A 27,091-nucleotide genomic window follows, 5' to 3' on the forward strand; every position below is an offset into this window, starting at 1 on the left:
ATGAACTTCCTCGGAACTCAGTTTCTTCCTTGGTGAGGAGTGAAGCAGTGCCTGCCTTGTGTATTGTAAGGATTAAATGAAATGATGCACAAGGAAATAATACAGGAAGAAGGAACCGCCCTTTACATCACCAATACTAGTTACCATTGGTGCTATTAGTTTGCCTCAATCTCCTCAAATGACTTAACACGAGATAGTACATTGTGCCTCCTGTAAGAATTTATACCCTCAGCATTTTACAGTGTTTAGAGCCACGCACAGGAATAACAAATTTAGTTAATAAAACTAAATTGCAATAGGAGACTAAGGGGAAAAACTGAACTCTTCTAAAGAAGAGAGTTCTGACAACACCCTCTCTCTCTCTCTGATAGAATTGAAATTTTATTCACTCAATATGTAAATCTGAGACATATACAAAATGTTTTTTAAATAAATATGGGTATCTGAAGAGGATTTTAAAAGGGTTCCTTTGTCTAAGACCAACTGTTAATTTTTTGATGCTTCCTCATTTAATTTTTTATTTAGTTTTTCTTTGTTTTTTACCGTTTGCCTGCTTGAAGCCTCTTTTAATGCATGTACTCTTTTATTTCTTACTCAGTACTCATGGCCCTTCTATTTATTATTCTCATAAATTAGCCCGGGCTGTTTTGGTTCGCTGAACAAAACTGCTCAGAGCTTATATAACAGAGGCTAAGCCGAAGAGAAGAGGACGTAAACCCCAGGCCAGCTTGGGGAACGATTGTGGGTAGGTGGCAAACGTAATGCCTTCAGCGTCTGGGAAGTAAAACGAATGGACGATGCTGGCCAAGCGCAATGTTCGAGAGCGGTGAGGGTTTTGGTAAATGGCAGGATGTCCCCCGTCTGTGACGCCCACTCCCAACCTCAGCAGATAATTACAAGGCGGTGAAGGGACCACATGTAGCAGCCTAATCTAGTTATTGTATTACAAAAGCTGGAACTGTGGATTTGTACACAAAACCTCCCCATTTTCAAATTCTGGCAACTAATACAATGAAAAGAAAGACACACGCGCCCCCGGCCTCTGATTTGCGAATGCTGTTCGGCCGCTCCCCCAAGACTTGTTCACGGAGATCCCAAGGGCCTATTAATGAGCCTAGTTTTCTTCTCCAAAGCTCCAGAAACATGACAAAGAGAAGGAGGACTCCCCAACCTTGTGGAGATCGGAGGAGGAGATGGCAGCCGAAGCTGCGGCGCTGCGGGGCTACTTTCAGTGACGCAGGTAAAGACTGTACGTTCACTTCATCATCGCTCAGAGCCCCGCCCCCCGCAAGAGCCTCACTCAAGAAATAATGCGGATGCAGAAAAGCAGCCGCATCCGCTTCCTACGGTGGTGGTTGCACAAACATTAAAGCCCAAGTGGAGAGGACCCTGACCCTTGCGGCACTTGGTCCAATCTCTGGGTCTCTCTTCCCGTCTCCCCATCACCTTCTACATACCGCTCCGGTCTGTTCCCTTCCTTCCAGCCCACCCCAGGCCCTTGTCCCCTCTGTCCGCTGTCCTCTCCATTCCTGCCCCTCTGCAAGCCAATCGCCACAGAGCAGCTGGAGATCGTTTGTAAGGGAGGCAAACCCGATCCTTTAAAAAATCAAAACCCTTCCAGGGAGTCCCATTGCCCTCAGGCTCAGCTCTCAGATTCCTGTCAGGCTGCAAGGAGCCCTGAACCAGCTCAGCCGCACCCAGGCGGGCTCTCCTTTCACTTGGGCCTCCTCTCCTGGCTGCTATTTGGTAAACTGGCCCCTTGGCTTTGGCTGCCAGGAAGCTCAGGCCAGGCAAAGAGAATTCTCTCTTTCCATTAATGATGTTTTACTATTGGGAGATCACAGATTTAAGACTCTGATAGAAAGCTATAGCCAATCTCCTTTCCAAATTTTTACACAATGTCAAGGGATTCATGCATCTTCTGAAATGTCTTAATAAAGAGGGTGCCCATGAAATCTTGGGGCCTACCTTGAGTAAAAAAAAATGATTCGTTTTCTGAAATTCAAATTTATCTGGGTCCTGTATTTTATCTGGCACCCCTGTTAATAAACCTCCTTAGGGATTATGGACCCCAGATAAAGAGCCTCCCCTCTAAATTGTTTTTCTTTTCTAAAATTGTCTGCTTCATCTGGTCTTGTGTGAATGTGTTTATGTTATAAGCAGCTGAAGTAGATCAGATACAAATTAAAATGCAATTATAGAACAAATACTGGTAGCAGCTGAATTATGTGTCAAATTGTATCAACCACTTGGTGATTATGATTTTTAGCTAGAAGACACATCGGTTGTAGTATTATGTTTTCATTTGGAAATGTAAGTCTATTTTGGTGAGTTTAAAATACATGTGCATCTCTTGGTCTTTCTCTCCCCACCTCCTCTTTAAAGACCCAGTGTCAACTACCTCCCCCCCTCCATTACTGTTCACATATGCTGTGTGCTCAGGCCCTTGCATTCTAGAAAGCTTATTTCATTCTCCCATGTCACTGGCTTGTCAGCTCTGCACCCAGTTGCCTGAAGGGATATAGCGTGGTGGTAGCAGAAGCTGTCTTTGATATTTTATTTTTAACCTTTTCCACTGCTGTTCACCTTCTCATCTCTCCCTTTCTCTCCTCCACCTCCCCTTAGGATCAAGCTAGTTTACCTAAGAACATAGGCCTATGGGCATGAATGCAAGCCTTGTTCTGTTCCTCTTCTGAAAGCCGGTGTGTCATTTTGGGGTGTCCTGTTCAAATGCGGTCACCATTCTTCAGACTCAACTTTCTAGGCTGAATGTTTTTCTTTTTGGGTTTCTTATGTAATGGGCACTTTCAGGGAGAGGCAAGAAAGCTCCAGGCTTTTCCTGAGGCTGGCTGAATTGTAGGATTCTATCTTACAATGTGTTTTCTAGACTGTTTAAGAGAATTTAAACTTCTTACCCAAGTTTCCTGTACGCTTTGTCAGCTTTTGCTTCTGTCTTGCCTTGAGACCTAACTCCCCTGTCTGCCAGGTGAATCAACTTGCCTCATAAGTCTTGCTAGAGAGATATTCACCTTAACTTGTCACACAGACTATATTGCCAGAGAGCCTGTGGGTTTCTTAATGAACTAACATTAACCTCTCTCTTTAAGGGTCTTTTGATACAGACAAAACAAATCACCTTCAGTTCTCCCAGCAGTCAGAGGAATGAGAGCAGGAGGGATAGTGGGGCCAGTGAGTACACAGTAGTAACCTGGCGGTGAGGGACTTGAACATGGGCCCTAAGATTTCACCACGAGCGCCCTCACCGCCTGTAGTGAGAGAGGGATCGTATATAGTTCTCTTTAGAGACAAAGGGGAAAGGAAGCATTCATCTAGGAAACCTGATCACGGAGTTGGTCCACCTGGATCTTTGATACCCACTCTCCTCCCTTTTCAAAGTGCACCTATCCACCGAATGTTTACACAACGTTAAGGGGTTCGTGGAACTTTCTGAAGTTGGTTAACAAATAGGGCTGTCATGCAAGATATGGACACACCTAGACTTAAAATGGTATTCAGTATTTATCTGAAATTCAGATAAACTTGGCCTCTCCGAGCTTTCCTGAGTGCACCCTCAGCAGCAAGTCAAGTCAGCGTCGGGCAGAGCCAGTTTAAAGGCTCTGATGTTGCGCGCACACACAGGCAGATACCACGGGGCTCAGCCCCGGAGTCGATGACTGTCGCCCACATTACCGAGAATTTACAAGACCTGGGTTCTGTTATTCTCCCATCTTGCAGGTGATGACAGAACTGAGACTCACTCAGGGATTTAAGTGTTACTCTAAGGTAAACGGCGCGTAAGTGGTAGAGCTCAGACCTGAACCTAGTTCCACCCCGAAAGCCTTTCCCTTCGTCTCTCACCACCCGCCTTGCTTGGAAGAGCCCGTGTGTCCAGCCAGCACTGCCACCCTATCCCAGCACCCCCATACCTTCCAAATTGTCTCTTCAGCCTCTTCACCCTCTCTACTGGCCTCGCCGGCTGCTCGCCCAGGACGTCCCTCCCCTGCTGGGCTTCCTCGCGATCCTATTCACCATCCTCCAGCACCTGCCTCCCCAGCAACAGCCAGCCATGCTGCAGCGGGCTGAGCTTGCACCAGCTGACTTCCAGACCTGCCAACTCCTGCCCTCTATTCTCCACCACTCGACCACGTGCCTAGGTCACATGGCCTTGGGCATGTGCAGTGTGTCGCACAAATTTCATTTATTCCCATTTTGTCATGATTTTTCTCATCTTTGTGTACCACTTACTACTTACCTGATTCACCTTTACAATTTCAGGTTATCTTAAACTTTATGTCTTAGCCTCAATGAGAAACGAGTATTACTTATTATTAGAAGTTAAGCATAAAAAAAAAAAAAACAGGAAAGAAAAACAGTGCGGATGAATTCCAGCTCTGCATAGCTGCTTGCCTGTAGCTATCAGGACTGAGGTTGCCAGTTATCCTTAGAGAGGCTGGCACCAAACCAAGGCTCTCCATTTGCCCTATTCAAAAGGATTAAAAGAGAATTACCTACAGAGGGATTCAGTGTAGATCAGCTAAAATGATCTTAAACAGGCCAACGATACCCATCTTTGGAAAACAGCAGCAGAGGTCAGAATCCAAAACCTGACCAAGCTGACTCCAGACCTGCTCCAACCCCTAAGCTAGTGCTCCCCGTGTCTCTCCCCCGGCACAGGGAGAAGCATGGGGGAGGCCAGAGTGAGCTTCCCTGGGGATGGGAGGCCGCTATCTGGTACCTAGATGGAGGGCTCCGGGCAGGAAGCCCTGCACCACGCCCCACAGGCACGCTCAGTCTCTGGGCCGATTGGATCTGCTTGCCCTTCGTCTACCTTAACAACCAGCGTGCTGCCGAGAAGAATGTGCAGCCTCATGCCCAGGGATGCCCTATCTAGGAAACGGGACTGTAATAGGCAAAGAGCTGCTCTCTGCCGAATGCTTGGTGGGGAAGTACCTAGCAACCCCTCAGTAAGTAACCAACCTTGTTCTATAGCTTCTTTATGCATAAACCCAGAGTAATCCTCAGCATGACAAGACTGCCAGAGGACCACAGAGATAAACCTTCCCAAACTAGAAACCGTTTCCTCCGCCTCCTGAAGCCATCCTTTGTTTGCTTCCAGGAATCCAGCATTTGCCTTCTCCTTAGGTGAATTTATGCATTGCCTCCCCCTACTGGGCTGAGCTCCTGAGTAGGGGTTTTGCGATGGCTCTTTTAGTGTATGTTATAAATCATATTAGATGACAGTGGATCTGCATTTCTTATCTAACCTTGCATCCTTCCTGGAACATAGTATTTTTCTCTAGGTACTCAGTACTTGGGTTTGCTGCCGCTACACACCCTTGTTTATTATCACCTCCTGTCTCCACTCCCACCCCATGTTGTAATTGAGTGGGGTGTGTTGTTGTAAAATATGCAAGCATCGCCCCTAACGCTGATAGAAAGTCAGAGCAGAGCAGGTCTCCACACCCTGCTGTGTCAGCAGAGTTCGTTTGTAATTCATCAAACTCTCCTCTGTGCGTGCCTTTACTTTATAGATAATTGGTTGCCTCTCATTTACTCATAACACAGCCGTGCAATTTCAAAGCAACTGAGTCAGCCCAAAACAGCATTATTAGTAGCTACAGATGTACTGTCAAGGCAAAATTTTGACACTAGAATTTTTGAAAAACATCACCATAATTTCAGCCACTGGACCACACGTATCATAATCATGGATAGTCAAAGTGGACGAGAAAGGACAGGTTTACTTATTTAGCACACGTTCTGGTCACTGAATTGTACCTTTTGAAATCTACCCCAACAGCTTAGAAAAAATCTCAGCCTTCTCCAAGAGGGTCTCCTCTCAGCTCAGCAGCCTCCAATGAGAAAGACCCAAGGAGCAGATCATAGTATTCATGTTTCCTCAGGGAAGAGGAAGAGTTAACTTCAGCTCCTGGGCCAATTCAGTCCTAAACCCACTAGGTAATCCCCATCTCGGGGTGTCTTCAATACCAAGGAAAGTGTTGGCCAGCACTCCTTCAGCCCGTCCCCAGACTGATACAAGAAAAGATTTTCTTTAGCATGGAAGTGTAAGAGATGATCCCTTGCCCTTGTTTAAGGCTAGTGATATTTTAGTATGTTCTAAAGCTCTTTAGATAAAGGATCCATCATCTTAAACAAAGATATTTTAGTTTGCTTTTTCTTCCTCTCCTGCCCATGTTTCTACTGGATTATGCTGCCTCTTCCCTCCTTCTGTGTAGACTATGTTTACAGAACCAAATTTCAGTAGCAAGGAATTAAAAACTCAGTTATCTGGATTAGCTAAATATAAATCAAGCCCCTATGGCCTAAATTGGGAATGATAAACCATAGGATCATAGAGACTTTAGAAATAATCAAATCTAATGTCCCACTAAATGATTTATTTTATCATAACCCAGAAGAGGTATAGTAGGTTTAAAAACCTACCTTTATAAGCATTCTTTTAGATAAGTCCACCCCATGGCTCCAAAATGGGTTTTTAGTTCTGTTTCATTATTTTTAAAATGCTTTACCAAGATCCAGCTTTCTCTAAAATGTCCCTAATAGTTCAGGCAAAAGATTTCCCAGGCCAGTAATGGTTAAAAGAATCTACAGAACTGTTCTGTTGAGATTTAATTCGACTGGTGGTAGAAAGAACTAGTGTCCTGTAGTCAATTTTAACTCTTCTGAATCTCGGAAATACATGGTCCATCAGCATGGAGTCTTTTTCAGAAAAGTGTGGTCCAAATCCCAAAAGTAATTTTTAAAAGTTTCAAGCTTGGGACTTCCCTGGTGGTCCAGTGGTTAAGAATCTGTCTTGCAATGCAGGAGACGCTGGTTCGATCCCTGGTCAGGGAGCTAAGATCCCACATGCCTCAGGGCAACTAAGCCCGCGAGCCTCAGCTACAGAGCCCACACACTCTGGAGCCCACGCGCCACAACTAGAGAGAAGCCCGTGCACTGCAATGAAAGATCCCGCATGCCTCAACTAAGACCCGATGCAGCCAAAAAATTAATTAACTAATTAATTAATTTTTTAAAAAGTTTCAAGCTTTCCTTGCATCTTGCAAAATGATGATAAAGCCTGTCATCACCATCATCTTCATCCTTATCTCATCTCCAGAAATGGATAATTTATCACATATCAATCTGCATACTCTCATATGGCAAAAACCTTCTAGAAATGTCTACCCACTCCCAAGACTTTTCTTCTTCTACTTGCTTGTCTCCACTCTTCTCATTTTGTCTTTGTCTCTGCCAGAAAGGAAGGTGGGGGGAAAAGACCCTCCTAGAGGTCATGGGCAGTTAATATGAAGAAAGGCTATGAAAATTCACCCGAATAATCTTGGACTCATCATTTACTACTAGCTAATATTTATGCAGTTCACTCCAGCCTATGCCTAACCTGTCCCTCAGCCACCTCTTATATAGTTAGTGCTCCATTATTTTGACACTCTAGGGGCATCAATCAAGTTATCATGTGGGCATGCAACCAATCAATTCAGGATACACTAGCAAAAGCAGCTCTAAATTGTGCTCCTTCTGGATTTAATACTTCTCTGAGGATCCAGAAGACCCTGTCGTATCTTCTACTACCTCCAATTTATAATGAATGGTTGGCCACGGAGACTGCAAGGGCCCATCAGCTGTGCCAACATGTAGATGCATTATGTTCCCTCTGATTTCTATTTTAAAGATAATAAATGATGGAAATGTTTGAGTTATGAGAAATTAGTTCAAACAGTAATTAAAGAACAAAACCTGTAGGGCAGGCTGTTTTGAGACCACCAAAAAAGAAGGGTGATTTCTGCTTCTAACAGACCAACAGACCAAATAATTTGAATCAACCTACCCACTGTGTTCAACTAGAAAAATTACACAAGAGTATAAGAAAACATCTGTTAAAGGTAAAAAGGTATCACAAGAGTACAGGGTCAAGATCCAAGAAAGGACAGAAATGCAGAGAGAGGAGCCCAGGATGAAGGGTTGCCTTTCCCCTGAAGGCATCTATGAGTCTTAGAGAGGCAGATGGAGCTAAAGCAGTAAAAGCTGGGGTGCCAATGGCAGGGCCCTTTCTAAATCTCCCATACCTGGATGGGAATGTGAAGATCTGGGAAAGTGATACCCTTGGAAAAAGAGTGAGCCAGATGTAAACCAGCCCTGGTATCAACTGCAGCCCAATTTCATAACATCTGGGCAGTTGAGAAAGTCTCAGTCCCAGAAATTGAAGTAAGGTGATTCTAAATTGCTAGTCCCATTGGGTTCCTGGAAGAAGCAAAGAAAAAAATAACCTCTGGAAGAAGATAAATCCATTCAAGATCTTAAATTATTTCTGTAAATAATTTTTTTTCAAATAGAATGCCCAATATGAGTGTGTGTACATACACACGCATACACACACTCTGCACAGTAATATGAGGAGACAAGTCAATATAACCGAGGTTAGAATCCCCAGACACAGCCATTAAAATAACTGTGTTTACTTTCTTTTGGGATAGAAAGGACCAGGTTGAAAAAAAAATCAGCAGAAAGCTGGAATCTATTAAAAATACAGAGATGATGTGAAAAAGAACCAAATAGAAATTCTATAACTGAAAACTACAGTAGCCCAATGAATGAATTTAGCAGCATATTTTTTACAGGCAAAAAGAGAATTAGTGAACTTAAAGATGAGCCATATGAAAATATTCAGAATGAACCATGAAGAGATGAAAGGAGAGTGGGAAAAAGTATGAGAGGTCAGAAGATACAGAACATACTGAGAAAGTCTAATAGATACTTACGTACAGTTCCAAATCAGGGTTCTAGTGGAAGATATACTTTAAAAGATAATGGCTGAGAATTTTTCAAAACTGGCAAAAGTCATCAGTCCAACTATTCAAGACCACACCAAACCCAGAGTGGGGGGTATAGAATACACACCTAGGCACATCATGGTAAAACCGCAGAAAATCAAATCCAAAGAGTAATTTGTTAGATTTAATAGTAAAAAGAAAAAAAAAAAACTTATTTTCAATGGAGTAATAATTAGACCAAAGACAACAACAGAAAAATCAAAAGACCATGGAATTACATCTCTAAAGAGCTGAAAAAAATAGCTGCCAACCTAGATTCCATACCCAGTTCATATATTCTTATAGAATGAAGGTGAAACAAATGTATTTCCTGACAAAAGCTGAGAGGATTCACCACCAGCAGACTCATACAAAAGAAATTCTAAAGAAGAAGAAATCAAGTAGAAATTGGAAACAATTTTGAACTGAATGAAGAAGACTAAAACTTGTGGATGCAACTAAAGGTGTGTTTAGAGGGTGATTTACTTTTAATTATGACTCATATGCATTTATTAGAAAAAAATTAAAGCTAAAAGTTAATATGCTACACATCTTTGTGGATATTGCAGTCATTAAAAAGGAGAAGAGCATATAATGAATAATCTTAGACCAATAAGTTTGAAAATTGGGATTAAATTTATTTTTCTAGAAAAAAATGCAGTTTACCCAAACTGACACAAAGTGAAAAATATGAATAATTTGATAACTATTAAAGAACTCAAACCTGAATTAAAACCCTTCTCACAAAGAAAATGTCAGGCCCAGATAGCTTTACTGGTGAATTCTACCACACAATTAAGAAAGAAACAAGAATCTGAATAAGATTCTCAATAAGAATCTTATGACTGGTGGAACAAATTCTGCCAGAGAAAAGGAAAAAGAAAAACCTCTCCCACTTCTCAATTTGTTGTATGAGTTGCCTTACACATGTACCTGACAGGAACATAACAGAAGGGAAATAGATAGACTAATTGCACATGGAAACACAGATGCCACCGTCTTAAAAGGATACCCTATAGGTAGACAGACAGATTAATTGCAATGTGTGTGCACGATCTATGAAAAGAATAACACATTAGACTAATCTTATGCCTTTCACCAGACTAATAAAGGATAAATGATAGGATCATCTCAGTAGATGCTGAATAAAAGTTGATCAAATTCAACATCCAACTTAATAAACGTAAAAGTTCTAGAAAAACTAGAGCTAGGAAGGAATCTACTTAAGGATGAAATGTTGAACATTATTCACCTGAGACTGCTATGAGATAAGAATATTCACTATTAGCCCTGCTATTTCACAGTTTACCCAAGGTCCCAGGTAGTACAGTAAGGCAAGAACAATAAATAAAAGGATAGGAGGATTAGAAAGGAAGGAATAAAACTGTCATTATTGGTATACAATATGATGCATGCAGAAAACTCAAGAGAGTGGTGAGAGACAATTAAAATTAATCAGAAAGCTTAGCAAGACCTCTGAATATAAGATCAACATATGCAAGTTTTGAATTTCTCGGCCATTGTCTTCGCTCAGGCTACCATAACAAAATACAATAGACTGGGTAGCTTAAATAACAGATAATTATTTCTTACATCTGGAGGCTAGAAGTCTAAGATAAGGGCGCCAACATGGTTGGGTTCTGGTGAGAGCCCTCTTCCTGGCCTGTAGCTGGCTACCTTCTCACTGTGTCCTCCTGTGGAGAAGAGAGAGTGAGCTTTAATCTCACTCTTCTTATAAGGACACTAGTCCCATCGTGGGGCCTCTACCCTCATGACCTCATCTAAACCCAACTACCTCCTAAAGGCCATATCTCCAATTACTATCACGTTGGGAGTTAGAGCTTCAACATGTGAATTTTGAGGGGACACAAACCGTCCATAAAACCACACAGTATGAAAAAATTTAAAGTTAGCTTATATTAATATCAGAAATCAAATGCCTAGGAATAATTAAAGATATGTGAGCTTCTAGATAGAAAACTAAAATGTTATTAAGAGGCATTAAAGAAGAATTAAATAAATGGAGACATGAGTGACTCAGTTTTATAAAGACTCAAGTCTTCTCAGATTTACCTATAAATTTAATGCTACTCAGATTTACCTATAAATTTAGTGCTGTCTCACATTTACCTATAAATTTAATGCCATAATTTTTGGTGGTGGTGGTGGGTTTCTTTTTTCTTTTTCTTTTTTGGAAAATTGGAAAAATTAGTTCTAAAATACTGATGGAAATGTAGCCAGAGACGATTAAGAGAACAAAACAGAAGTATAGGAGGGCTTACTCTTAAAGGATATTGACTTATTACAAGGTTACAAAAGTTAAGAGAGCATGGTGTTGGTACAAGGATAAATAGAGTGATGGAACAAACTAGAAAGCCCAAAAACAGATACAGGCATATATGAACACTTGATATAAGATAAAAATGACATCACAGAACTATGGGGAAAGGAAAATCTGTTCAATAAATGGTTCTGGAAAAATTGGATATCCATGTAGAAAACTAATGAAACTATACCCTACCTCATACCATATGCAAAAGTCAGTTCCAGGTGGATTATAATTCAAAATCTGAAGTGCAAATTTAGAAGTGAATATAGGAGAATATTGTCATGGTCTTGCTATAGGGCAAGACTTTTTAAATAGGACAGAAAGCATTATTATTAAAAAAAGACTGATAAACTGGACTACATTCAAATTAATTTTGTTTCTCAAAAACCATTAAGGGGGCTTCCCTGGTGGCGCGGTGGTTGGGAGTCTGCCTGCCAATGCAGGGGACATGGGTTCAAGCCCTGGTCTGGGAAGATCCCGCACGCTGCGGAGCAGCTGGGCCCATGAGCCACAATTACTGAGCCTGCGCGTCTGGAGCCTGTGCTCCGCAGTGGGAGAGGCCGCGATGGTGAGAGGGCCGCACACCGCAATGAAGAGTGGCCCCCGCTTGCCACAACTAGAGAAAGCCCTTGCACAGAAGCGAAGACCCAACACAGCCATAAATAAAAAAAAAAAAAAAAAAAAAAAAAACCATTAAGGGAGAGTAAGAGAGAAAAATGCAAGATATAGAGTGGGAGAAGCTATTTGCCACGTATACAACCAATGAAGGGCCAGTATCCAGAAGATAATATTTTTAAAGAAAAGAAAAAGAAAAAAATGTATAAGCCAATTAGAGAAAGTCAACAGCCTAGTAGAAAGTACAAAAGGGTTTGAACACACACTTCATAAAAAATAGGTCTCAAAATGGCCAGTAATCCTTAGTCATCAGGGAAATGTATACTTTAAACACAATGAAATACCACTATATACCCAAAATTGTAAAAGACTGACAATATCAAGTGTCTGCAAGAATGCAGAACAACAGAAACCCAAAAGAATACATACTGTGTGATTGCATTCACATAAAGTTCAAAAACAGGCAAAACTAAATTATAGCGTTTAGAGATACATTCATTTACAAGGTAAAATTATAAAGGAAAGCAAGGAAGCAATCATCGTAAAATCAGCCCAGTGGTTACCTTTGTGGAGGAGGCAAGAAGGAGCTTGTGATTCGGGAGGGGAGTGTGGAGTGAGAGGGTGGAAGGGCTGGTAATGTCCTGTTCCTTGTCATGGGTGGGTGGCAAGACACGTTGGCTTTGTATTAATTCTGTAAGCTCTATACATGCACACGCACACACACATACTTTTCTGTATATGTTATATTTCACCGTAACAAGGACTAAAAATAAATCAGATAAGTGAAAAATTTTAAATTAAGGACAAAAGAAAAGGAAGGAAGAGATTGACTTTAATGTATGGTTTAATTGCTGGCTGGATATTCAGTTATTCCAGAATAAGTTTAAACAGAAAAGAATAATTGCCGCATATATTCTTCACAGACACTCCACTACTGAAACGGAGCAGGACCCTACGGTCCTTCCCACCCCACCCCCGTGTCCTCAGCCTGCCTTCTGTCTGTGAAAAAACTTCAGCCGAAGAATAAGTTCAATCAGACAAGTGAGAAAATGCAGAAACAAAGGAAAACAGTCAAACAGGACAAAACAGTAATAGTTCAGTTAGTAAACAAAGCCAAGAACCTTTAGTTCCTCCTCAAGGGCTATAGATAATATTCACAGCCATTTCCTGTGAGCTGTCTTGTAGATACTGAAACCCCCAGGAGGTGGGAGAAGTCAACTACCTGATGACTAGACTGTAGCCCTGTTAGAAGCTGCCACAATTCCGAGAATGGGCCTCAAGGAAGTGGGAACAAACTGACGCTGGAACTGAAGATTAACTGTACCTAAAACAGTCAAGATGACACTGGTCAGACCACGCCATGACCAGTTTCAAGATGACTGTCGGAGCTGACTGTGCTGTTTCTACATGTAGCCCCTTCCCCCTCAGCCTGTAAAAGCTCTTGCCCACTGGTAATGGCGGGTGGGGCGGGGGGAGTTGGCCATTGGACAGGAGTCCGCCTCCACCCTCCTCCCCCCCACCCCCATTTGCCAGCATCCAAATTAAAGCAAACTTTCCTTTCCACCAACCTTGCCTCTTTATTGGCTTTTGAGCGGCGAGCAGCCGGACCCCCGCTGTCAGTTACACTGTTACATCAGAGAGTCGATTCTCCTCGTCTTGGCCGTCCTCCCTGACTTTAAGGGACCACGCTGGCCTAGAAGATCATTATTTCAGGAACTGAGGAGGGGAAACCACCACAGAGGATGCTTCATTATTAATGATTCTTAATGATACCACTTATGGAGATCTCATTATGGGCAAGTTATACCAAGCACTTCGCAGGCGTTATTTCAGTTAAACCCCACAACAACCCTCTAATATTGTCCCAATGTTCACATGTGGAAACTAGGCCTACGGTCGCTATAGGACTTTCCCAAGGACTCTCAGGTTATACGTGGAGAGTCTGGGCAACCCAGGCAGTCTGACTCTGGAGCCCACACTTACCTTTACACTAAAATTGGTGGGTCTCTGTATAGAAATGTCCTCCTCTGATTAAATCCTAGCTAACTAAAGACAAGAGCTGTACAATGAAGATGAGGTGCAAGATATAGCTTACTCTTACTTCTTCACTAACTTCAGGAAAAGTACCAGTATTTGGTGATTTCTGTGCTGGGGGCTTTGCACAGGTCACTTTATCCAGTCATCACAACCACTCTGCCCAAGAGACAGTGCTGTCCTGTTTCCCTGTGCAGCATCGGCTATGGGCTGAATATTTGCCTGAAAACTAAAACTGCATTTGATGAAGAGGAGTGAATCACAGCTAATCCACCGTGGACCATAACGTATAAGATGTTGCATTCCTGGAATCAGTGAGGACTCCCAAGGGCTCCATTCAAGACCTTTCAGTTAGGGTTTCCTTTAGAGATAGGGGGTTTTCACCAAAAGTCTGTAATTAGCCCTTGGATTTCAAAACATTTAGAAAACAGCTGAGAGAGTCAAACAGAAAATAGGATGGGTGTAGCAGACATGGGACTTTGGAACTGCCAATCTCTCCCAAAACCCCAGTTGTAAGCATGTGACTCCAGCTTGGCCAGTTAGAGAGCTTCTCTACCGTTTGGTGTATGGACATAGAGAGAGAAGCCCTAGAAGGGGTGATATAGACTAGACTTGAGGCTACTGGCAGTCATCCTGCTCATATTTGGAGAAGTCTGATGCAGGACAAGCCCCCAGAGGAAAGGGAGACAAAAGATAAAGGGAGGAGAAGAATTGTCCACAGCCACCCCATCCTCCATAGTTAAAAGGTCGAAAAGGCACTTTTCTCTGGAGGCTCATTTGAAATGGGGTTTCCTTACTTGGCATCAAGAGTCCTGGCTACAACGTGGGCCCAGATTGCTTGCCTCCTAGAGGACCTCTTTAACCTTGAGGTTCTAGAACTCAGTCACCAACTATTTGTTGAGATCCCACTTGGAGCCCAACACTGTCTGAGGCACAGTAGGTGAAGTGCATCCCTGCCCCAGAGATGCTGATGATGAATCTGAAGCAACACGACTGATTTAAGAACAAGCAAGCGTGTAACAGCATTCTGCGCAAGTCGGCAGTACAGTGTCAATCCTACCTGTGGCCAAATCGATTTCTCTACCTTATCCCACCATAAAGTAGTTGACTTTGTGTCAGTTGAGTCTACCACTCCATGCCCACAGACAATTACATGCCTTCCAAGAGCCAGCCCCACGGTCTAGGATTAGCCAATCAATTTTAATGCGTATTTAAGAGATTTTTCGAAGTGTGCGAGTCTTTGCGTAAAATGATAGATCATGTAATAATTAAAGCATTAGAAGAGCCCAACTGAGGATTCTCTTTCCACCAGCAGATATCTTTAGGTCAAGAAGGGCTATAAAAACCGGCACATCATTTTCATTCCTTTAAGACAGGCAAAAAATGGCTTTGAATGTAATTAGATGTTCTTAGCAATTTTCCTCTAAAGCTCCATATCGTGTTCCAGTGAGGCTCCAAAAAAGTTAAGAACTGTGGGCATTCTGAGCTGCAAGCTGATGGGGTGGTATTGTTTTGAAGAACTGAAAGCCCATGATATTGCATTAATCATTTTTTAATTAGAAATAAGCCAGAGTCACAGATAGTTATGGGAAAGGGAAGCTTTGTAACAGGGCTCCTCTTAGAACTCTGCCCCCTCTCTTATCTCCCTGGCGACTCCTGCAGATTCCAGAGTTATCCATTTGGAAAAAGGAATATGCTCAAGGCAGTGAATCAGCATTTATCTGTGACATCCCTATCAAGGGTTTGCTTTATACTCTCCTTTCAAGGATCTGTTGTCTATCTGAGCAGGTTTTTCTTTTTTTCTCTCTTCTTTTTTCTTTTTAAGTTTGAAGATCTTGTTTGTAGCTAATTTTTCTTTCTTTAATCCTTCAAAAGAATGGCACTCAATGGAAATGAAAAGTAGTGCAAAAGTTTAAAAGAAAATTATTTCCAATAAAACCTAAGAACTCCCCTCATTCTGGGTAAGGTTTCATGATGCTGCAGTTAAATATATAGCTTCTTTATATAGAATATCTTATGTCAACTGTTGACCTGACTCTTAAAATACACATCTATACCCTCAAACTCACCCGAGGTCATACAAAAGAATGAACATATTAAAATAGGAAATATGTTAAGTTTATGATCCTTTTAAATGGGACATCAGATCATGTCCCTCCCCTATACTTTGTAAAGCCAACCAGGACCTAATCACAGGAGGCCTTGTAGGCCACAGAGAAGGACTCAGGATAGAATCCAGTCTCATCTTGCCTGACTCTGCCCCCACACTCTTGCCTCCAGCTTTCCTGCTCCCTGGCGGTTACTAGATTATGTCAGACAAGCTCCCGCCTCAGGACCCGGGCATTTTTTGTCCCTCCTGCCTGGAATTCTCTCCTTTCCTCCCTCCATTCAGTATTTGACTGAAATGTCATCTGCTCAGAAGGGCCTTCCCCAAGTTCCCAACCTAAAATAGAGCCCCGTTTCCTCCTGTCCCTTAAACTTACCTTATTTTTCTTCATAGGGCTCATGATCACCTGTCATCATATTATAGACTTATTTGTCTGTACCTTCTGCTAGCAAGTAAGTGTCCGAGGACAGGGCCATTGTCTTTGGCACTTAGAACAGTGCCTGGCATCTCAGGGGTGCTCAAAAACACTGAGTGAATGAATGAGTGACAATATTTCTTTAGAATCTAGACCTTTCTCTGGGCCAGGTACTACACTAAGTGCTTCGCTTGTATCATCTTTAGTCCTCATAACAACTCTATGATGTAGATTCTACTATTTTCCTGATATGTAGGTGGTAGAACTGAGGCATAGATGGGCAAAGTAACTTGACCAAGGTTGCACAGCTAACAAGTCACAGGCCTAACTTGAGCCCAGAGCCCATGCTCTTAAATATTAAGTCAACCCTTTAGATACTCCCAGGGGTCCCCCCACCCCCAGAGCAGCTTCACTGTGTGCTCTCCCCAGAGCCTGCACCCCAGGATACTGTCTTAGAGCAGTGCTGTCCAATAGCAACAGAATGTGAGCCACACATGTCCTTTTACATTTTCCAGAAGCCACGTTAAGGACAGATTAAATTAATGTTAATAACATATTATATTTACCCAATATATCCAAATTTAATGATATCTTTATAATATGAAAAATTCCTAATATGAAAATTATACAAATATAAAAAATGAATGTGATAGTGTATATTCTTTGTTTAGAGTAAGTCTTTGAAGACGGGTAGATGTTTTATACTTTCCGCCCATCTCCATTCAGACTAGCCATGTTTCTTAGTGCTCCTTAACCATGGGTGGGTGGTGGATACTATGCTGGACACTGCACTTGTGAAAAGGGGTTGATCTCTGGAGTTAAGGAGATCTGGTTCCAATCCTGCACTTACTGTGTGACTTTTTCCCAGCTGTTAAACTGGGGTTCTGATATCTACGCCACGGGACTGAAGTGAAGATTAAATGAGTTTTCCATACGTAAGACTGCACACCCCTAGCACAGGAGCTGGCCAGATGGCTTTCCCTCCCACCCAGAAAAGAGAAGCTTCTGAGCATAGCCTTCAGGGCCTCTCTCCTCACTCCAGTTGAGCCCTTTGAGCCAGTGCCTCTGCTTCCACTGTCTGCCAGGGGTAGGGAGGTCTCCAGCGGGAGGGACAGAGTGGGGCGGGGGGGCCCCTGGCTCGAGGCCTTCTCCCCTGGACCATCCACCTGAGCTCTGGAGAAGAGGTGAGCCTCCTAGCCCCCTTGCAGGGCACATTTATAGGGCTCTGCATATCCCCAGGGGTCTCTTCCTGGACAAAATAACCCTTAAATCCCCAAGGTGACCAATTAGCTCTCTCTCCTATCAGCGGAAGAGAAAGTTTCCATCTCCCTACTGAGAAAAATCCGAGACTCTGAGCATCTTTGGGCTGGAAGGGAGTTTAAAGAGGCATTACTTCAACCTGTTGTTTTACAAAGGAAGAAATTGTGGTCTAGAGAGCAGATACAACTTGCTCAGGCACACACAGTGATGGTACAGGCTTAAAACTAGACCTTTGTATTTACAGTCCATCTGAACACATGTAGAGATGAAGCTATAGAGATTTCCCTCTATGGGCAGCTGACACCTCTGTACGGGATACGTTCATCTTTGTCTTTTCACAATCTGCATTTCATTCTCAGCACTAGAACCTCGGGAGAAGCAGGGTAGTGTGAAATAGTCTCTATTCCCAATAACCTTCAACTGTGTTTTCTTGCCAGTTTTCAACCCTTGATCTTTTGGTGCCACATAGAACTTGAACGTAATTCATGTTAGCCTATTTGTGAGTTACTGAAGTAAACCATAACTTATTTGACCATCAGTTTCATAGCATTAAAATACAACATTAAAGATGTCATCTCTGTTTTTGATGAGAGGCTCTGCTTCAGGTACCAGACTTTTACCCATTAGCCTAAGGATTTTTTTGTATTGTAATCTCAGCTTACATACAAGGCAAATGGAACACAGTTCTATCAACTTCAGTGCCTTTTAAATGGTGGAAAGGAAAAAATATAATGACCCCATTAGGCTGTTAAATGTGCTGAACCCCGACAAATTCTCACCGTCATGATCCTTGAGTATTTGTCTATAATCCCTCAGCAAATATACCTTTTATTCAACTACAGAGTTGTAGACACTCCAGACACAAGTGCCATTAATTAAATAACACACTCAGCAAACTCTCAGAGCCATTAATTATCAAAGGTAGCCTGTTCCACACTTGGCTCGAAAATTCTATTATAACAGGAGAGCACAACTAGAGCGAAGGAATATGCTGGAGGAAGGTCACCCTCAAAAGCACGATAAGAAGAAGCTGCCAGACAAAGTAAATGACAAAGCACGCAGACCTCTTAGCTTTTCCTTTGCCCCTTGGAGGATTTGAAGGAAGGGAAAGTGTTTCCCATTGTAGGGACTTTCTTTCTCAAAATTAGTTTCGTTCGTGGTAGATGGAAGGAAATATAAAGTAATCCTTTTTCATTTCCACTGAGTCTTGGGGAAAAGTAATATCAGCTAAAGATTTAGAGACAAATAAAGGCTATTCTTCATCAGCTCCATCAGAACGAGGAAGCCTTTTAGGGAGAGTCTCTGAGAGGCACGGATACAGGGAAGTGAATGTCCATGGACCAAACAAGGAAGACAGAAGCCTTAGTGCCTTCAAGTGGGACACGAGAACACGCCCACAGAGCAGCACGAGTTGCCTAGGGGTGGGTTTGCTCTGCTCTGCCCCCTCACTCCCAACACCAAGCCTCAAAGCTTGTGTAGCTTCGTTTGCCAGGACACGAGGGGATCAAAGAGGAGATAAGCCCTGCCGGGCTGCGGTAAATCACTCACAGCCACAAGCGCTGGCATCATCTTTCTTGCATGGTCACTATTCTTTGTGTTTGATTTATCCCTTCAAAGAGAAGAGTGACAATGCTGAGTCTGTGGCCACTCCACAAAGGACAGCCCCGGGGTGAGCCCCGACCTCGCCTCAGGACAGAGGTCTGCATCTCCCCTCCTGAGAGGGGCTGGCCACATGGTGCCCGGAGCTGTTTTCTGTGCCCCCCTCAAGGTGACAAATGCGGAGGATTGGGAAACAGACCCTGTTTAAAGGGAAGTTAAGGGGCTTCCCTGGTGGCTCAGTGGTTGAGAATCCGCCTGCCGATGCAGGGGACACGGGTTCGAGCCCTGGTCTGGGAAGATCCCACATGCCGCGGGGCAACTGGGCCCGTGAGCCACAACTACTGAGCCTGCGCGTCTGGAGCCTGTGCTCCGCAACAAGAGAGGCCGCGATAGTGAGAGGCCCGCGCACCGCGATGAGGAGGGGCCCCCGCTCGCCGCAACTAGAGAAAGCCCTCGCACAGAAACGAAGACCCAACACAGCCAAAAATAAATAAATAATAATTAAAAAGCTCTTAAAAAATAAAAGGGAAGTTAAGTAACACCCTCTCATAGTAGGAAGTTGTGTTATTAATCCGCATGTGTAACCAGCCACAGAGGAACAGTTTTGAGTGAGAAAAAGTGCTGGGAAGTTGCCCTGCTCTCTTGAGCCCATCCTCACATCACTGGGTTTCTGGCCACTGCACTTGGGGAAGGGTAACCCCTTCCTGGCTGTAAATGGAAGGATAATTGCATCGCCTCGGTTACTAATCAGAGTGGCTCTCTGATCCTTGCCATTTCTTCTCCCCCAGCTTCTTTTTTACCCACGTACTGTAAGAGATTGCCGTCAGCAGCTTTTGTGGTCCAATTTCTGAGACCAGTTTATTAAGAAAAAGCTGAAAAGCAGGGGTCAGGGGTGCCTGCCCTTAGAAAATGGCTCACCTTGCTTTTGGTGTGAGCAAAATGACTTTCCATGGCTGTCTGCCTGTATCTCAAGCCTGCTACAAACCAAGAGTTACTTTTTTTAAAAAAAGAGAGAGCTATTACAGAGGAATTTTATGTTAGGGTCTCACAGCTTTGTTTTGTGGGCGAGTGTAGTTACTTTGTTTTAAAACCATTCCTGTGTCAGCTTTGGGATGGATGCAAAACAAGTTAATTTATTCATCCTTGTGGGCAAGAGGCACTACCTTTGATGGACAATACTTGTCCTGTACGTGTGGCTCTGCTAAGAGGGCAGAGGACAGACAACCTTAGTAGAAGTTGAATATTTGCCACTGAAGGCTCCTGAAACCTGTCTCCAGCAACTGAATTGCTTTGGGCCTTTGGAGCATTTTACTGGGAGCGCACTCTGGAATTGAATGAAGAGGGAGACAAGCTCGGGAGTCTTCACCTTCATGCTTAATAATTCCCTGCCAGCCCAGGCCACACTCCAGATGGTTAGATCAGAATCTCTAGGGCAGGGGTGGAGGCTTGGCATTGTTTAGACCTCCCCAGGGGGTCTAAACCACAAAGCAGCCTAGGTGAGAAACACTACCTTAAAGAAACAGGGAGGCAGATTGCGTTTTTATGGTCCCAAAAGTTCCTTTGACACTCTACCAAGGTAGATTACCTGGGGTCAGCTCCCACCCAGGTTCATCTTTAGAAAGAGAGACAGTGATCTGTTTTCTTAGCTTCCAGACAAGAGGGGCCTCCTCCCCTGGGCCTCTAGGATGTAGGAGGGAAGGGGTTAATAGGGAAGAGTCTCCTTCATTGACACAGTAAGAAGAGGTTCCCTTGAATATACGCAGAGGGTGGTTGGAACTGTTGGAAACAAAGGACTCTGCCCCATTTTTTGTGGAGAGAGACTTTATGGAAGCCTGATGTTGCCCGCATGTTTAAGGAAACATTGGCGTGGTTCAGTTCAGACCGCGGCTGGGATCCCCTGGCCCCCTGCTTTCACCCTGTACTTACTCAGGCAGGACAACAAACTGCAAATTGACTCCAAACACTTTCCTGAAGGTTTCAGGGAGAGATGGGCGAAAGGATTACAGCCCACACAGCAGATCTTACTCAAAACTTACTTACATCTTCTCCATCGGACTGTTTTATTTTCCTTCCTAATTCAAAGCTCCCCTCTCCAAAAATCTCTTCTACCCTGCAGAGCCACGGGGCCTCCCTTCTGTCTCCATTTTCTGCTCTGTAAAGCCAGCCCCTGCTCTGAGCTTTGTGATGCCACCTGTTCCTCCTCCAGCGTGGCCTTGCAGGGGGACGGGACAGTCCCAGCTCATCTTCACTGTGTTCCTTAGGAACACAGAAATACTTGAAAAGCACGTGTTCAGGGGGATCAGTCAAACCTTGGACAGTCTGGGCTTCTGTTCTCAGAACTCCAAAAGCCCACATTTTCTGGACTGCTCACCTGGCACCCGATTATCTACTGCCTTGCCTCACCCTGTGTGATGGGTTTCCCCAAATGGGCTGGAAGCACCTCGAGGATCTCATTATTCAGCTCTTTGCACCCTCCTTAGAGCCTTCTTCATGCTTCAGTAAATACATGTGTTGATACGCCCACATAGCATTGAAAACACCACTGCCTAGAGGTGAGATCAAAGGGAAGTGGAGACACGAAGGGCACGAAGTACATGTAGTCCAACCAGAAGATGGCAAGGTGAGTCCGTTGCCCAGACGTGCCCTCTTGGGGAATGAGGCCGAATCTCCCCCCGTGTAGCTGAGCACTGACTTTCACTTGCTTGGACGCTCGTGGGCCTCTGCTGCCTGGTGGCCTCTGCCTGGCAGTGCAACACAGAGAGTAAGTAGTGATGAGGACAGCAACGGAGGCTCACACTGGTGGGTCCTTCTGGTGCGGTAGGCACGGCTCTGAGCGCTTTACGTGTGTTAACCCCCTCAGTCCTTCCCGCAGCCCCAACCCTGCACGTCTTACATCACCCACTCACACACACACAGCCAGTAAACGACGAGGTTGGGCTTCCGCCCCAAGTCTCAAAGTCCGACATGTTCACTCGCTGTGCTCTGGCAATGAAAAGCGGACTCTTGCCTCCCACAAGCTTCCAGGCTAGTTGGAGAGAAGGAACTGCTGAAGACAGAGCCTTAAGTAGCCAGGCGGACAGCTTGAATGCCAAGGCCGTGTGAGGCATGCTTTGCAGAAGCATCAGAAGCAGACTGACAGAAGGGCTGCTCAGGAATGGACGCGCAGGCATCCAGAGAGATTCAGAAATTACAGGGCTGGTGTCGGGAAGGGCGGGTGAAGGAAATAACACAGGGCCACGGTGTTCAAAAGACCAAAAATAAAACCGAGGGAAGCTTCTCCTAGGACATAAATCTGCCCTCGACAGGTGAGGCGGAGGAAAAGAAAGGGCACATCCATTCTCAGGCCTGCACAGGTGCCTCTGACTCAGAGTCAATAATCGTTCAAGGACAAGGGCAATGACGAATGATCGGGAGATGCCGCACGTGTGCAAGCAAGATGGGCGGTGCTGGGAGCAAGAGGGGAAGATTCCTGCGCCACACAGGAATGAGACAGGCCCCCTTCTGCAGGGGGTGGGGAGGGTGCAGATTGACTGGTACCTACCCCCTACTTTCCACGCCTCACTTACAGACATCAGTGGACCTGGGGAGGCGGGGAGGGGATCCTGAACCGAAGTGTGAAGGCTGAAGCAGAAGTGAGTTGATTTCTGTGTTCTGGATCCTGGAAGGGAGCAGATGTAATTCCAAAGGGATGCCCTGCCTGCCCTTTGCTCTGTGGCCTTCTTATGAACTTATAGAAAAAGTATAGTGCTAGACTCACTAAAAACTCACTCCATGAACCAGAGGCTGAAGTGTGTGCCCGTGTGTCCTCAACCAGTGGGGCTGAATGGGCCCATATTGAGGTATTGAGCATATTCTTGAACTACACACCAGAACGAGCAGGAAGCTGGGTCCTTGCACCTTGGCCTCCCAGGTTTGTGTCCACAGTGTTGCACTCAAAGCCAAAAAGAGTGAACAGTAAGTGAAAAGCCATGTAAATCTTCACTGAAGTCTCTGGAAAACCCTGAAGGAAAGTCCATTTGTGCTTCTCCACAGTGGTTCTCAAACTGTCTTCATATGTCACACCCATGGTAGCTGCCCCTAATATCTCCTAAGAGCCCTTTCTTTCAACCTCCCCCGAATTGTATGAAATCTAGCCTGGAAAATTCTGCTCTGTCTCCCCCTCCTATTTAATTTTCCCTTTCCTGGAATGGTGTGCCCTTGTAGTGTCCTCCAAGAAAGTTAGCCCCAGCTAATCCAGCTCCTGACCACACCCACGTTACTAATCCCAGTAAGTAAGGCCCAGAAGCCAAGGCTCCGACAGGTTCTCCTTTGGGGTAAAGAGAGGGTATCAGAGCTATGAAATACATTTCTATGAGCTAGGAATTATCTTTTTTTTTTCTTTTTCTGCAAATAAGATTAAAGGGCTTCCCCCACTTTCCTATTTTATAAGTAGAAATCCTTTGTTTTAGGCCTGGCCTAAATCCTTCAGGTAACTTGGCCTTGAAGCAAAGCTGATTCTGCATGCTACATACTAGCTCAAGAATTCCCCCGATCCAGGGGCGGGCGCCTCCAACTCATATGGAGGCTTGTTAACAAGCACAGATTCTTGGCCTTCTCTCCACACCTGCTAATTCAGAATGTGGAGGACAGGCTGGAGAAATCTGTGTTTTTCACAAGGTTACCAGGTACTTCTGATAATGTCTATGTTTGAGAATCTATTCTTATCTAATTCAAGGTCTGAATTGGCTTCATTTTGTATATAAGACTTGCGTCCTTAAAACAGATTAAGAGACCATGCGGTTGACCTCTGGGGCCTAGGCTGTGGGCAGAAGCCACAGAACAGGTGGAGATCCAGGGAGTACGGGCAGAAGCAGGGCTGGAATCCACCTTGTCACGCCACCGGCCCACATCTATATGGCTTCGTGTAACATGTTAATGGCAATCTAAGAGATCGGCAGTAAGCAAATTTACATTTTGTTTATTGCCGTGATTCAAAAGAAATGCTCTTTGTTCTAACTAAATGTCTGGTTTATGTTCTGTCATTTCCAGGCACCAAAGGAACTCAAACAAATCCCAAGGCATAAGGAAATGGGCCTCGTGCTTTAGGACCCTGCGGCACTGAAAATGAAGCTAAGCAGACTTTATTACATCCTACAATTCGACAGCCTTTTGCAAAGCGTTTTATTATGCTTGTGGAAGCAGTCGGGGTTATGTTTCAATCACAGTGACTGACAGGCTGCCTTCAAAACGACGGCACCCGTGGCCCTTCCACACTTCCTTGGCTATGTACTTAGAATAGAACCTTTTCTAAATTGTCCCTTGGCCTGGATGGAAATAAAATGATAGTTAAAATATTTAGCTTGCATGTTGGCTAACTTAAAAATTGACATCTGGAGTCCTCTGAAAGGCACAACTGAGGATGTTGATCTCTCAGGTCTCCTGTGCTTCCTGCAAACCAAAGGTTTGTTAAGGCTGAGAGAAGATTTACAGAGTTTCCTTCATGGTAGGTAAGATAATAGAATGAGAAATGTCCACCTTTTCCTCGGTTATATTCTCCTCCTGCCTTGGGTGCAGAGAGGCAGAGCTGAAAGAGCTTAAGATGGCAAAATTAGCTTCAGGAAACTAATAAACATGTAATGTGCTGATTGGACACCGTTCTGGGCTGCTGGAGTGGTAGGAATGTAAGGAAAATAATGGGGAAGCTCTCAAAATTGGTTGAGGAAGCATGCCCCTTGCCCGTAACAGTCAATTTCTTTAAGGAAGGATGACAGAAGTAGGCTCTTTCTTTCCTCTGGTAGATTAATAAAACAGGGGATTCGAGTTACAGAGGAAAAAATAAAACACGCCAAGAGCACTGCTACAAAGAGCCCAAAGCAGGACTTTTCTTTTTCACAAAAAGCCTCCTTGAGAGTCTCTTTTGGCTTATGGGCTACTCCCTGACCCCAGCACCATCTCCAACATAGGATGTGTCAGTTCCCTGTGACTGCTGTAACAAATCACCACGAACTAGGTGGCTTAAAACAACAGAAGTGTGTCCTCCCCCACTTCTGGAGGCCAGACGTCCACAATCCTGCCAGGCTGGGCTCCTGCAGAGGCTCTGGGGGAATCTCTCCTCGCTGCTGGTGGCTACTGGCAATCCTGAAGTTCTTTAGCTTCATCCTAATCTCGGCCTCTCTCTTCACACTCCTCCTTTTCTCTCTGTGTGTCTCTCCTCTGTGCATCTCTTATAAGGACACTTGTTATTGGATTTAGGGCCCACTCAGATAATCCATATCCAAGATACCATTTACAGATTCTAGGGATTTGACATGGACATAGCTTTTACGGAGGGGCCACCATTCAACCCACTGCTTTGACTGTTTTTCCGATACAGGATATGCCAGCAGACTGAGCATGACTGAACTGCATCTGGTTTCCAATCTTCTTGTATGTCCTTGCCAAAGCCTGAATTATTCATTGTTGGCAATGCCTTCTTGAGACCGGGAAGCCTTCCGGTTCCCAAGCCTAGCTGAAAGTAAAAAGCACTGCAATCTGAACTGGATGTGTTCAGAAGATAAAATGCCAGTGAGGGAAGATGGCAAATACTGGTAATTTCCCCCAGCTCAAGGGTTGCCGATTTGCGGTCCAAAGAAGAGCCCTAAAAATACCAATTTATTTTATCCCCAGCAGGTCAAAGACTGATTCCAGCTCAGTTTCAATAGCAAATGTCACCAGAAGCCCTGGCCCCTGCCTTCAGGGCTAATTCCACATTTCACTCATTGGCTTTTGGTCAAAGAAGTAAATAAACAGTCACTGATGAGACAGTTAGCTGAGCCATACTGGAAGCCTACTTGCAGTTTTGTTTTCCGTTTTGCAATTAAAACCCTACAGGAGCCTCATTTCTGCCCGTCCTCCCATGGATCTCCTCCGTTCAGTGTCCTCCTGTAACCCTGCCGTGGTTGGGAGGGTGTGGAGGCCGTGGGTGAGAAGGGCAGCCCTGAAGCTTGACCTCCAGGCCAGCCCCACGAGCCCAAGCTTAGCTGGAAGGCACAATTACCTAACAGGGACTGTTTACAGTGCCTTTTAAGAGGTGTTTCAAGAACTAACAAAGCCTACCGATACTAATAGGGAAAAACCGACTGTGACAACATTTGCTAAGGTGGGTCTGCTCTGCATGGAGATACTACAAAAGGCAATGGAGAACAACGCTTAGGTCAGAATAGTGTCCCTGGCGGTAGCCTTCTTTTTCTCTCTGATTTCTTCTTGGGCACAAATACCCACTAGGCTGCTTCTGTTTGGCTCAAGAGCTGGAGAGTTGCTCATTTTACAGTAAACAGTGGATCACTGCATGTGTGTATGGGGTCCATTTCCAGTGCTGTGCTCGTCAGTGCAGCAGGCACTCTCTATGTTGACAGCATTCCAAAGGAAGGCATCTTCTGATGACCGCTGAGTACTCACTTTCCAAACTCTAAGCCCATTCCTTATCTTTACTATTCCACCTGCCATCAAAATCCAAAAGGTAGACGAGAATGATACTCTATTTTTGGCAAGGAGCTTGAAAGGACCTTTCCCCATGATTGTCTTCACCACAGCTGACCCCAAATTATAGAAGAATACTTCTCAGACCCCATCAGTTCTTTCAGATGGTGAGAAGGAGCTGTGTGTCTCATTGAATGAACATAAACCTCTCCCGTCCATCCTTCTCTGTGTCCAAGCTTGCAACCAAGTTCTGGGCAAGGACTTACTTTTTACGATGGTCTGTATTTGTTGGGTATGCTTGCACGACTTGCTGGTGAAAGAAGGAAACTAACTTTTGGTGTGCATTTATTGTAGATACATTTGCAAACGCTATTTAATCCAAACAAGATCCCTATAGAACATAGATGCAAATTTAGGCTCAGAAAGGTTAGGTAACTTGCTCAGGGTCACAAAGTTGATAGTAG

General features: G+C 44.2%; 2 protein-coding genes across 19 annotated transcripts in view; one reads left to right on the forward strand and one right to left on the reverse strand.

Annotated features, from left to right (window-relative positions):
• Positions 1-24,523, forward strand: part of FHIT (fragile histidine triad diadenosine triphosphatase) — a 1,491,711-nt gene extending 1,467,188 nt beyond the window's left edge. For all 13 annotated transcript variants that reach the window (XM_082344847.1, XM_082344840.1, XM_082344849.1 and 10 more), the window contains 2 exons: positions 1,134-1,240; positions 24,219-24,523. In XM_082344847.1, coding sequence (XP_082200973.1) covers positions 1,134-1,235 — 102 coding nt within the window. In that variant the 3' untranslated portion in view covers positions 1,236-1,240; positions 24,219-24,523. The remainder of the gene's footprint in view (positions 1-1,133; positions 1,241-24,218) is intronic.
• Positions 1-27,091, reverse strand: part of LOC309606950 (uncharacterized protein) — a 757,417-nt gene that overhangs the window by 88,248 nt on the left and 642,078 nt on the right. The window lies entirely within an intron of this gene.

The sequence above is a fragment of the Balaenoptera borealis genome (genome assembly GCF_965194805.1).
Source record: "Balaenoptera borealis genome assembly, chromosome: 12".
Taxonomy (NCBI): Eukaryota; Metazoa; Chordata; class Mammalia; order Artiodactyla; family Balaenopteridae; genus Balaenoptera; species Balaenoptera borealis.